Source organism: Sus scrofa, chromosome 3 (genome assembly GCF_054392235.1).
Source record: "Sus scrofa isolate SSC_HxYL_T2T_F1_AM1 chromosome 3, Sscrofa_HxYL_maternal_Yorkshire_Landrace_v2.0, whole genome shotgun sequence".
Taxonomy (NCBI): Eukaryota; Metazoa; Chordata; class Mammalia; order Artiodactyla; family Suidae; genus Sus; species Sus scrofa.
Genome location: NC_139385.1, coordinates 137,207,139 through 137,220,448, shown reverse-complemented (window position 1 = coordinate 137,220,448; position 13,310 = coordinate 137,207,139). Strand labels below are relative to the sequence as shown.

Genomic DNA, 13,310 nt, shown 5'->3' with positions numbered 1-13,310 from the left:
GATGTAATTGGTGCGTGTCTGAGGGGCCAGGACCCTTTCGCCGCCGTCTGCGAGTGGACAGATTTGATGTGGAAACGGGGATGGCAGGAGAGTTGAGGTCAGGGTGAGACAGGAAAGACGGGAGATTTGAGGTAACCACAGACTCTTTCTTTTCCTGTTCCATCTCTCTCTGTTTTCAGTTTCCCCTTTTCAGTGCTGCTTCTTCTCATCTTTACTCACTTGGAATTAGGCCGTAGGTTGGGACAGGGTTACCCAAACTGGGAGCATCTTCTTCCTGGCTGTGTGTTCTGTCGCCCCCTGGTGGCCGCAGAGGACATAGTCATGAAGCCGAGCTCCTAAGGCCGTGGTGGGTGCCTTTTCCGGTCTAGCTAAACATTTGGGCCAAAACCACTTTTCTCTTCCCACTTTAATGAAGCATTTGTGTTTCCTTAAGTCCTTCAGTTTCCCGGCCTTCCACACCTAAAAGTGATTCAGAATTGGTCAGTAAGTCCGCGGACAGGACAATGCAGAAGAACAACCTTGAAATGCTGTGGCTCTGGGGGGAGCTGCCGCAAGCCACAAAGGTAAGCTTTTTCCCCCTCAGTTCTGCCGCGCGCCAAAGGTGATTTCTAAAAACAAGAAATGGATAGTCTTTTTTTTTTCCAAGAAATTTTATTTCATATACCCGTGTGTTATAAGAGTCTTAAATTACATTATTATATTATAAGCTTTTTTTTTTTTAATACCATAAGGCCGTCGGAAGATGCTGTGGCCTCTTGTATCCCCAGTAAATCTTTGTGATATGAGTAAATGAATGAGTGAAGAAGATAGGAAGCATTGCTATTATACCTACAGAGAGTAGGTCTGTTGAGGCTAAAGTCATGGCTTCATTCCCTTTGTAGGCTGGCTTTAGCTTTTATGGAAAATGCTGATTTCTCTGTCCCCAAGCGGTGAGCGCTGGCCCAGCCGACCATCTTTACAAATGCACAGCATTTGCGGCTGGAGGAGTGGCCCGAAAGGGCAGACCCTTCATCTCTCCTGGCAAAAGAGTTCCGACCACAGATCCACTGTTGCGCTGTTTTCATTTGTGCCGGAAGCTGTGGGATCAGATACAGAAATGCCTCTCCTGTCCCCACTTGCTGGCCCGCAAATGACACCTCGGTTTTTGTTGGGATTCATCTTTTCTGTAACTGGAAACCCCTTGGAGAGGGAGAGTCAGGCATGCTAATTTCCCTCTCCTGGGAGCCAGCCACCACATCTGCACTTGTTCCCTCATATCTGGGGGCGGGGGGGGGGGTGACCTTCACTGAAACAGGCAGAGAAATGCCCAGATGCTAAGGACAGAGCTCCGTAAGTGTTCTCACAGCGAACCCCTCCCTGGGCCTTATACTCACACCAGGAATTGAGCTCGAATCCCAACTTGGAAGCCACCTCCCCCCAAGCCTTTTCAGTTATTAACCGCCCCCCCCCACAAGGATAAACCCAATCTTGACTCTAACAGCAGAGATTAGTTTTGCAAGATGCATTGTGTTATTGTGCGTAATTACAATTCTCTTAGGATTCTAGCACTGAGAACACCCCATGTGAGTACACTTCTCCTTCTCTGGCTGGGCGTCTGTGTTCCATTACTCAGTGCATTCATTTCTCTCGCACTGTTGATGATGGTTATTTACTTAGTTATTTATTTTTTAGGGTCGCACCCGTGGCATACGGAAGTTCCCAGGCGAGGGGTCTAATCAGAGCTGCAGCGGCCGGCCTACACCGCAGCCACAGCAACGCCAGATCCAAGCTGCATCTGCGACCCAGGCCGCAGGTTGCGGCAATGCCAGATCCTCAACCCACTGAGCGATCCTGCATCCTCATGGACACTGTGTCGGGCTCTTAGCCCACTGAGCCACAATGGGAACTCCAGCAGTTGGTGTTTTATATGAAAGTTCATTTGCTTCGGAACCACTGCTCTCGGTTTTCAGACCTCTCGGCAGGTGCAGGAATCACCAGCTGCCTCCCAAGGCTACGTTACAACCTGCCAAGCGTGAGGCCGGTTCTGTAGACCCTTAACTGAGCCCAGTGGTTTTCTGGTCCACTCAGCTCTCCTCTGACCGTCTCTCCTTCCCTCCCCGCCCCTTCGATCCAGTCATCTCCACTCAAGCTGAAAGACTCCAGCCCGTTGAACAGCAGGAAAATCTATGATAAAATGCACTTTCAAGCCATTCACAGTGAATCTTCGGACGCGTTCAGCGACCAGTCACCGACGGGGGCCCGGGAGTCCCCGGTGCCGCCGCTCTTGGAGCAGAGCAAGCCCCAGGCCGAGATACCGTTTGCGAACGAAGAAGACGTTGAGGCCTTAGGGGCTGCGGCCCCGCCTCTACCCACCATCGAAGAGCCCAAGCCCCTCTCTGCCAGCACTGCCCAATCTGCGAGCAAGACAGACTCGCCTTCAAGGAAAAAGGGTGAGAAAGCTGGGCTTCCAGCTGCCTCCCTGCGCGCCTGGGGCTCTGCACACCGCAGTTTCTCCCCCCCGAGTTCAGGATGCTTCTGAGTGGACTCAGGGCATTCAGGCTGTGCCCTTTGGCTGAATTCTCAGAATTTAGCCGTAGAAAACCCGACGTGAAGGAGGCCTTGGGTATCGCCGCGTGTGCCCTCCCCATACAGGTCGGGGTGCTGGGGTCTGCACATGCTGGGGCTCCCTCCAGGGGAAGCCGATTATCAAGCTAGTCCCCCCTCCTCCTTGCCCCCAGGTTCCCTGTTGTAATTTCCGTGTCCCGTGTATCACTACCTGTTTGGGTTTTTTTGCCTGACATCCCTACTAAAACGTGACCTCTGTGGGGTCAGGCATCTTTCTGGTCTGTTTCCCTGTTCCCTTGGTGCTTAGAACAGAGGCTGTCACATACACAGAGGTTAATGTCTCCTGCGATGCCTGTCCCAAGCCGTGACATTAAGTCCGTCCGTCAGCCGTGTGGCTTTGGGACCTGCTCCTCCCGCAGAAGCAGACAGGAAGTCTCGGCCACGGTGCCCAGGGACCGATGTGCAGTGTTTAGGATGGAGTATTGATGGGGAAGAGTTGATGAAAACTTTGTTATTTAGTAATAATAACAAAATACCACTAAATTGTTATTTAGTAATAGTAAGAAAATAACAAAATAATAACAGAATATTATTTAGTACTAATAACAAAATGTAAAAACAACAAAATAACACCAAAATAATAGCAAAATACCAAAATAATAACCAAGTACCGATAAGAGGAATAATGCAATCGCGTCAATGGATTGAGTGCCCAGTACCCTTCAGGCCCTTCACAGCTGGGCGGCTGAGGCTCCGGCCACAGGCTGGGCGACATCCCGGCCATCGGCCTCCAAGGGGCTTTAGTACCGCCGACCCCCTGCCTCTGGCGATTCCCGCCGGCGCGGGCGCTTCTGACAGAGCTGCACGCGGTCTTTCTAGAGAAGCTCAGAGGTCCCGGAGGCTGTTTCCGGGAGGACGGTGCCCTGATTTGACCCGTTTGGCCTTGCAGACAAACGAAGCAGACACCTCGGGGCCGACGGCGTCTACCTGGATGACCTCACAGACATGGATCCCGAAGTCGCCGCCCTGTATTTCCCCAAAAAGTAAAGCTTCTCTTTATTCTTCACTTCATTTTCTATAATCCGAACATCCCGGAATCCGGTTTTTCCTTCTATTTGATCAGAAAGGGGGTGAGAAGAGGCCGCGGAGGCTCACGCTTTATCGTGAGAACCACCCCCTAAAAGCAGTGGGTGCTCCATGGATGTGAGCGTGTGGACGTGTCCCCCGGGGCTGGCTCCTGTGCAGGAACGCAGGCACGAGGCCATGTCCCTGATGACGGGGAGGTGACGTCCCCAGTGGTCGGTGGCCCGCAACCCAATTCAGTGTCAAAGAGCAGGTGGCTGCGTGGCCCTGTCCCTCCCCCCGGGGTGGGGGGGTTCCGCAGGCTGTCGGGGGCCCATCTTCAGTTCTCCCAATGGGCAGGGAGGGCCGGCTTCTGGCGGCGGTCACAGGACTGTGGCCTCTGAGGACAGCAGTGCTTCCTCTGCAGGGGTTCCACGTGCACCTGGGAGAGGGTGCAGAGAGCTGTGTAGACTCAAAGTGCTTGCTTTCTTCCTAAGGTCATGCATTTACCTTGTCTGTTTTTGTCGTGGTGCCTTAATGAAAGCCTGTCCTGGGGTGAGATCCATTGCTCCTCTGGTTGCTGGCGTCCCTTGATGTCTCTGTGAGATGAGACAAGGGACAGCCTCACAGCCGCTTCCACTCTTCTTCCAGCGGAGATCCGTCTGGGCTCACAAAACAGGCCAGCGACAACGGCGCCCGCTCGGCCAACCAGTCCCCGCAGTCCGCGGGCAGCTCTGGCGTCGACAGCGGCGTGGAGAGCACCTCCGACGGCCTGAGGGACCTGCCGTCCATCGCCATCTCCCTGTGCGGGGGCCTCAGCGACAACAGGGAAATCACCAAAGGTACCGCGGCCGAGCCGTCTTCTAGCCGAGAGCACCCCCTGGTGGCCGCCTGTGGGAGCGTCCTGAAGCCCGGGCTCCTCTCCTGCCTTCAGGCCCCAGAGGGCTTTTCTCTGGCTCGGTTCCTGAAGGCTCGCATGACTCAGCGTTGCTCAGGACCCAAACGTTGCTGCCTGGTGGTTGGCTGGCTTCAGGCTCCTGTGGGTCACGCGTCCACAGGAGACAACAAGGCTGCTGGAGTCACTGGTCATCAGGCTTTGCTGACCACAGCTGGTGCCTGTTTTTGCCAAAAGCCTGTCCTGCAGGGGTGCCCGTCCGGCAGGGGTACCCGTAGGCGGGAAGACAGTCTAGGGAAATGCTGTGGGGTCTTGGAGGAGGGAGGGTTGTCGGAGCAAGTCCTGGGGAGCCTCCCAGCTGCATCTGGTGTCCTGGCGTGGCTTAGAGATGAATTCATAGCGCCCACTGTATCTGTCACAGTAATTTCCCAGTGTCTCGTGCCAGTTATGTGGTGAGGTGGCCCCGAGACCCCCAGTCGATGCAGTCGGCCCTTCCAGCCAGTGAGCCTGGACAGGTGTCCTGGCCGTCCCCCCCTGCAGCCTTAGGCGGGTCACCCACTTTCGTTCCATCCTCCCTGACCACCGAGACGGTGGACGTGCTTCCCGTCCCCACGTGACCGAGTGGTGGTGGTGGGGAGCTGAGGCCTGGGAGGCGGCGCCCTTGGCCAATGTCACACCAGCGAGGCCACTTCAACCCCGGGGGGCCTGGCCTCAAGCTCCCCTCCGCCTTCATCGCTGCTGTGGGTGGACATGTCCGGTGCATTTCCCACGCCTGCTCCCCCATCGATGTGTGTGCCCTGGTTAAGGGCGCTGCCCCCCATCCTCCCAGGGCCCCCACCTCCCTTCCTTTCAGCGCAGACACTGCCCCCTAAAAACTAACCGAAGCCCCCCTTCACGAATGCATTTATCGTCTGCACAGCTGGAGTGCCCGCACTCTCAGAACGTAACCTGCAAATCTGGGTGAGTGGAAAATACGGGCTGCTGTGTGGGCCACGTTCCTCTTATACGCTCCCCCACAACTGCGTTCACAGATGTGTTTTTGGAACAAGCCGTGTCGTATCAACAGTTTGTGGACAACCCTGCCCTCATCGACGACCCCAATCTCGTGGTGAAGATTGGGAATAAGTAAGTTCCCCCCGAAGTTATTTTAGCCAGGGCACGATATGGGTTCAGCTTCCATTTTTCAACTCTGGAGACCTAGACAGTAACCCTTAGGAATATATAAAATTAAGTCTTTATGCAAATCCAGGAGTTCCCGCTGTGGCTCAGCAGGTTAAGAACCCAGCATAAGGCATTCCTGTCATGGCGCAACGGAAATGGATCCGACTAGGAATCATGAGGTTTCAGGTTCGATCCCTGGCCTTGCTCAGTGGGTTAAGGATCCGGCAGTGCCATGGGCTGCGGTATAGGTCGCAGATGTGGCTCGGATCTGGTGTTGCTGTGGCTTGTGGCATAGGCCAGGAGCGATAGCTCCGATTCCACCCCTAGCCTGGGAACCTCCATATGCCTTGGGTGTGGCCCTAAAGAAAACCAAAAAAACCCAACATAATATCTGTGATGGCATTCCCATCATGGCTCAGTGGATAACGAACCCAACTATATCTATGAGGATGCAAGTTCAATCCCCGGCCTCATTCAGTGGGTTAAGGATCGGGTGTTGCCACAAGTTGTGGCAATAGGCCAGCAACTGCAGCTCCAATTCAGCCCCTAGCCTGGGAACTTCCATATGCTGCAGGTGCAGCCGTTAAAAGAAAAAAAAAAAAAATTAAAACAAATTCCATCATTGTCCCTCCCTGTCGGCAGAGTATAGTTAGTATATGGTTAGTATATGTCACTATATGATTAGTGTTTGGATGTAGCTGTGCATCCTGGGGAGTTTCACATTTACCTGGGACCTGTAACCTCACCGCCTTGGCCTGTGGGGCTTGGCCTGGTGCGTGGGAAGGCGGGAGGGTGTCACACAAGAGACCACGGCCCCAGGCCTTGGAAGCTTCGTTGTCTGAGGTCAAGGGATGAGCACGTGTTTTTACAGCCTGTCGGCTGACTTTTCTCTGGAAGAGGAAGCCACGGCTGTTTCCGTGTTAACAGAGGGTCCTAGTTTCCTTTTTGTTGAACCCTGGCAAGAAAGGGCCCAGCACAGCGGGGCGTGGGCTGCTGTCGGCTGGCCACTGGGCACCCGCTGTGTCATCTGTGCTGCTGCCACGACAGCCACTTGGCCACTCGGTGTGATCCCTGTGGGTGTGGATGGACAAGGGGCTCCTGCCAGGGCGGGGCATGTGGAGGACAGCCAAAGGTGTTGGACCCAGTGGAGTTCCAGAGCCTTCCATGACCGCCTCTAGGCACAGTAGAAAGTTCAGCCTGAGCCTTGGTCTTCTGACGTCTTTTCATTGTTTGGTTTAGATACTATAACTGGACAACAGCCGCACCTCTGCTCCTGGCGATGCAGGCCTTCCAGAAACCTTTGCCAAAGGTGAGCTTTAACACGAGGAAGAAAGGGGACCCTGAAAATGATAGGTAGATGAGGCTGGGGGGTTGGAATTTTTATTTAAGAAACCTCAAGGTCACTGACATTGTGCTCTTTGCAAGTTCATGGGTATGAGCATCAGGAGTCTCGCGCTGGTCTGTCTTGCAGCTTGACTGTCCCCCCTCCCTGTCAAGGCAAAACCTCCCAAGAGAGGCAGTGCCGGACCGAGTCCTGTCTCTTCCAGGGTTCCCGCACCTGCCATGTCAGGGACACAGTTAGGGGCAGAGCAGACGGATGCTGACATCAGAGCCCGAGAGGGATGAGGGGAGCAGGCATCAGGGTTGGGTGCAGGGAGGCAGCTGCCAGGGCAGCATCAGGCACCACCCAGCCGGGAAACAAGCCCTGGGCTGATTGGCCAAGGAGGAGCAGGTGCAGGTCTAGGGGCGGCCCCTTGCTGCACCCGAGGGCAGAGGGCAGTGAGTGGCTGCCAGGAAGAGGAGGTGAGGAGCAGACGTGTGCCCACGTGCCCACATCCTCCCCGATGGTTCCCTGGGCTTACCCGGAACGGACCATTTTTTGGTGATGGATCCTTCTGGATCCTCCCCTTTGCACTGACCATTTTCCGGTGGAGGAAGTTTCCTTCTGTGTGGCACAGAGGCCTGGCCTTACACGTGCGTCCTTCACGCTCTGAGCACGTGCCTCGCGCTGCTGTGGATGTTGTCCACCAGGCGTCCTCACATCCCCGAGTCCCCAGGGTCCACTGCGGCTCTGCTGAGCCCGTGCTCTCTCCTTTGCGGTTGTGTGTGTGTGTGTGTGTGTTTGCTTTGGGATCGTGGCCCCTCGCTGGCGGTGCTTTACCTGTGAGTTTTCTTTCCGGGCTGAGCAGAGGTCACGCCCCCCAGAGTGGTTTGGTTTTGTGGCCACCAGGTCCCACACAATAGCCCTGGCCCCGGACAGATTTTTGTGTTGCATGTTTTAGCTCTAACAAATCAGAAAGAAAAAAGTCCAGTGCAATAGAAATGTGGTTATAAAGGATGTAGTTCACAGAAAAAGAAATAGATGTGACTGAGTCCTGAACTTCAAGAAATTAGTCTTTGTGATATAGAGGTGTTCTGAGACTTTTTACGGCCACTCAGTAATTGTTTGGACACTGTTTATGGCATTCATCTAAAATAGAAATTATTTCTACGTGTAGAATTTGTCAATCTTGGGGTTATCTCTTTAAGGATCCAGCATTGTCTCTCTGGCGGCGTAGGTTCAATCCCTGGCCCAGCCCAGTGGGTTAAGGATCCGTTGTTGCTGCAGCTCTGGTGTAGGTTGCAATTATGGCTGGGATTTGATCTCTCGCCATGGGTGTGGCCATAAATTTAAAAAAAAAATTGTCAGTCTTGTTTTGTGGCTGCTGGGTTTTGTGTCACACGCAGAATGGCCCTAAGTCCCGTTTCCGAAACTTGTGCAGATATGCCCTGTCTTTCCTTCTTGTACTTTCTTAAATCTGTGATTCATCAACATTTTATTTTGAGAGTAATGAGTGTGAGGTTATCAGGAACCAAATCGGTTTTTTTCTTTTTTTCAGCTGGTTATTGAATCAAGATGCTTTGGTTGCAGGAAACAGAGTGATGACAAGTGGCTTGAATAATAGGGGTTTATTATCTGACACAATAAGCATCTCTTAGAGGCTGGTGGTTTCAGGCCGGATGAATTTGCGTGAGCTTCTCTGTGGTTGTCTTGGCTTTCCTTTTATGATCACACGATGTCTCTTCTACATGGCGTCTCCTCATATACCCACGTCCCAGTAGGAGAGATAGAGGCAGACTCCTCACGTTTCATTGGCCACTACTTGGTCAGATGATCTCCTCCAAGCCAGTTATTGGCCAAACAATGGAATGGCTCTGGGTGGTACCGACCGACCTGGGTTCCTCCTCTGGAATTGAACCTGCCTCCTGGGAACAGAGTACTGTCTGATTTTTGAGCAGAGTTTTCCATGTGTTGGCAAGAAAGAAAAGGGATGCTTTGCCCAGGGGGGGCAGCTGACAAGGGTGTATGTAGCATAGCTACCGGATCAGCCTAATTCCTTTCATTACATAACTTTCTTCTCCTGATAGGCAGTTACAACTTTACCATATATTACATTTCTCTGTGAATTTAGACTTACTTCTGGGCTTTGTCTTCCGTTCCGTAATGTTTACTCATGTCCCAATATTTTTTTTTAGTTATTGCAGCTTTTAAATATATTTCAATATTGAGTAAGGCTTATGCTTCCTTCTTCTTCTGTCTGTGAGTTTTCTTGGCCATTTTTGTTTGTTTTATAAGTGAACTTTAGAATCGGTTTGTCTGAGTCCGAAAATAATCCTGTTAGGTTCTCTTAAATTGGAGTTTTGTGACATTTATGGATGAAATAGGAGGAATAGAGTTAAGTGACACTGGTATGAATTGTGCTATTTGTGAATAGGGTATGGATGATGAGCTTTTTAGTATGTTCAGATTTTCTCTTCTGTCAGGTAGGGATTTTTAATGATAGAAGGAAGCACACTTCAGGCAAAATATGTCAATTATTTATCTTTTCACTAATCTGGAACTTGTTTGGTGGAAAGACTTAAATCTTTCTTCCAGTACTAGCTGAGGTATCACCTACCTGACAGCTGTAGAAACCAAGGAAGGGAAATTAGATAGCATTTACCTTTGTGCTGGAATTAATTTCAAGATAGATATTTTGTGCTTTGGAAATACTTAGAAAATTTGAATTAATATTTAATCTCCTCCCGTTCAGCTTGCATTTATTTAGGCCAGGAGTATGACTTTGTAATACTTGAGGTTTTCAGTCAATGTATCAGTTAATGTTCCATTTGCCAAAATTTGGAAGTTTACTAAAAAGATCCCGTGCATCTGACCCTTTGTCTAAACCTGTTTATCCTATACCCCATATTAATCATTTCATTTTTTTATTTTATAATCATCCCTTTGAGCATAACAATATCTTAATGAGTAAACCACTTTAATTTGAAAACTTCTGGTCTGACTAATCACTAATGATTTTCAATGCTTTCTTTTTCTGTTGTTGTTGTGTTGTATTTTATTTGTTGTGTGTTTATTCCTTTAACATCTTCTTAAGTCTTCATGCTTAAGTTACCTTAATGTAATTTTGGACGCCATTAGGTTTTGCTTCTCAAAAATTTTTAATCCGCAAATAGTATGTTGTGTTTTCTCTGATTTTTTTTTTTTTTTTTCAATCTTTCTTTAATTTGCATGTGTGTGTCTTTTGGTTTGGAGGTGCTAAGTTGATCTTTTTTTGGTTCCATTATTTATGTTACCATCCATTTAAAACAGGCCACGGTGGAATCTATCATGAGGGATAAGATGCCCAGAAAGGGAGGAAGATGGTGGTTTTCGTGGCGGGGAAGAAACACCACGATCAAAGAGGTGAGCCCGGCACGCAGAAGAGAGTTTCTGCTCAGCTCGGCGAGGGTTGGGTTTGGGCAGGGGCATTTGTCCTCAGGCTTGAGTGTCACTGAAAGAAGCCATCCTGCCAGGCCAGGAGCCACCTCTGCCTCCCAGTAGGAAATGGAAGCGCAGACCCGAGGGGAGGTGGAGACAGAGGCCCCGGAGGAGCGAGTGGAGGTGGGTTCACCTCCCGGCCCTGCTCCCTCTTAGAGGAGACCGTGGTCAAGTCCCTCCTGCCCTGGGACTTTTCTTCCTCTGTAAAAAGACGAGATGCAACCTCAAGTGTACATTTTTTTTCCTCTTTTTTCTTTTTAGGGCTGCGCCCTTTTTAGGGCATATGGAAGCGCCTGGCTAGGGGTCAAATCAGAACTACAGCTGCTGGCCTCCACCGCAACCACAGCAACCACAGATCCCAGCTGCATCTGCGACCTGCACCACCGCTCATGGCAACGCCGGATCCTTAACCCACTGAGTGAGGCCAGGGATTGAACCCTGCTCTCATGGATACTAGTTGGGTTCATTTCCACTGAGCCACCGTGGGAACTCCTTACATTTTTTTTTCTTAAGGTTAAGTATCTTCCTGTGAGCAGAGTTTCAATGAAGTGGACCTAGATGGTCTATCACATCCACCCTCGGCCTCTCTTCCTCATTCTGTGTAGTTCAATTGACTTATTTAGGGTAACAGTCCAATTTATGTCACTCCCTGCTGAAAACGTTTAAGTGGGTTCCCAGGACTCTTACAGTTAAGACCGATCTCCTTTCCACGGTTCACAGGACTTGTGTATCCTGCCCCTGCTCCCGCTATAGTCTCATCTTTTGCCAGTCCCCTTGCCTTCACTGGCTGAAAGTACCGTCTACCCCAGGACCTTTGCATGTGTTGTTTTCTCTGCCTGGTGTTCTGGGAGCCCTCTCACGCGTCTTCACTTAATTAACTCGAACCTCAAATGGCCCTTTCTTGGCAGGTTAGTCTGGTCTGCTGTTCTGCTCTCAGAGCCCTGCCTGTGAACTTTTTCTTCACGATTTTGTCAGCATTTATAATTACACACTTATTCGTATGACTGTCTGGTTAGCATCCCTTTCCTCCAGACCCTAAACTCCATGAAGGCAGAGCCCATGTGTGGCTTTGGTCCTTGTGGGATCCCAAGTGCCCGCATTGGACCCAGAGCAGGAGTTCAGCAGATATTCAAGGGAATATGCTGGCTATGCTTTTGGAATATCGCGGGACAGACCCCAAGAACAACAGTCAAGTCTGTTGTTAAAAGAGTAAAAGAAATCCCGGGAGCTCAGTGGTTTTTCGGTTTGGTTTGTTTCTTTGTTTGTTTTGTTTTTTGTTTTTATTTTTAGTTCAAAGGGAAAGAGTCTGTTTTATCAAGGTAGGTATTGGGAGTTCCTGTCCTGGCTCAGTGGTTAATGAATCCGACTAGGAACCATGAGGTTGCAGGTTTGATCCCTGACCTCGCTCAGTGGGTTAAGGATCCAGCATTGCTGCGAACTTCGGTGTAGGTTAAAGATGTGGCTTGGATCCCGTGTGGCTGTGGCTGTGGCTGTGGCGTAGGCTGGCAGCTACATCTCTGATTAGACCCCTGGCCTAGGAACCTCCATATGCCACGGGTGCGGCCGTAAAAAGAGAAAAAAACAAACAAACAAATAAATGAATACTGTTCTTGGGCATTTTCTGTTTGTATATCCAAGTTTTACTGATTGTCCCATTATTTCCAAGGGGCGCAAGCATGTTAGAGCAAGCATATGCTCTACTTTAGAAAACTTAAAGCATATTCTGATTCTCTTCCTAGAAAGCAGAATGTTCCAGAATTTAGGCAGAAGCCTATTTCAGACACTTAGTTTATTGCAGAGTATCCAGATTATCAGTTTGAACTGAAGAAAATGCCAGTTTGAAACAAGAAAGAGATAGAAGCCCTCTCTTAAAAGAATGAAATTCGTCATTTCAGATAAATATATATTTTTGAACTAGTCTAACAAAGAATCGTTACTAGTGACAGCAAAGTTCCTGCCCCAATAAAGAGACTGCCCATTGTTTGGCCTGTCGTCACATCACTTATCTGTGTGCTTATAAAACAAACGAAAGGACATTTGACAATGGTTTGTACCCCTCATACGTTAAGCCGGTCACCCTGTTGTGTAGTTTTTATCGCTCCCTTTCTTTCTTGACATCAAAAATATCGACCTCTCTCCTGACCCAATGGCCACAGATAATGTGATTTGGTTGTAAGTCCTTGGTCCTTTGGCGCATCTGCCTGACCTCTGATGACTTCCTGTGACGTCGGTGGGGCTGGCGGATGTCTCCCGCCTCTCTTGCCTGCACGGGCCTGGCTCTGCGTTTATGTGCAGCGTCTCTGTGGGCCATCGCAGCATTAACACGGGCATATCTCACCCCTGTGTTGCTAGTGAGCCAGCGAGGCTCTGAACGTCTCCCCGACGTGCCCGAGGTTCCTAAGCCGGAGAAGCAGGACGGACCCAGAGCTCTTGGAATGCCGCAGCTCTTTCTAGTACATTAAAGGAGCATCTCTCTATTAAGAGCATGCGGTATTGAGAAAGAGAATGTGTCCATGTTTTTCTCAAGCAAAATATGGTGTGAAAATATTTTCAGGCGTTTCTATCAGCAATTATAAGAAAATATTTTGAAAGCCCTCGCGTTTCCAAGCAGCCCTTGATAAAGCATTTGCATAAGCTACAGTGATGATGACGTTTGGTTTGGTGCCACAAACACTTATGGAAAACAGACTTGTTTCTGTCAAAAATACTTCCCAGCTGAATTGTAGACGTCTAAGCGAAGGAGCGACTGGGACCTGCCACCCCCAGGCGTGTGCCATGGAGACCCTGCCCTGGGCTTCGGAGAGCCCATCCCAGAATGCCATCTGTCGTGTGGGTGGTTTCCCTTCGCTA

The 13,310-nt window shown here is 50.3% G+C and overlaps 1 protein-coding gene across 18 annotated transcripts in view; it reads left to right on the top strand.

Annotated features, from left to right (window-relative positions):
* Positions 1-13,310, top strand: part of LPIN1 (lipin 1) — a 133,508-nt gene that overhangs the window by 85,633 nt on the left and 34,565 nt on the right. For 17 of the 18 annotated variants that reach the window (XR_014839314.1, XR_014839315.1, XM_021085564.2 and 14 more), the window contains 7 exon segments: positions 434-563; positions 2,114-2,429; positions 3,494-3,587; positions 4,258-4,448; positions 5,533-5,626; positions 6,902-6,971; positions 10,293-10,385. Coding sequence is in view for 16 of the 18 variants with exons in the window: in XM_021085564.2 (XP_020941223.1) it covers positions 434-563; positions 2,114-2,429; positions 3,494-3,587; positions 4,258-4,448; positions 5,533-5,626; positions 6,902-6,971; positions 10,293-10,385 (988 nt within the window). In the remaining 2 variants the exon portion in view is untranslated. 18 annotated transcript variants of the gene reach the window in all.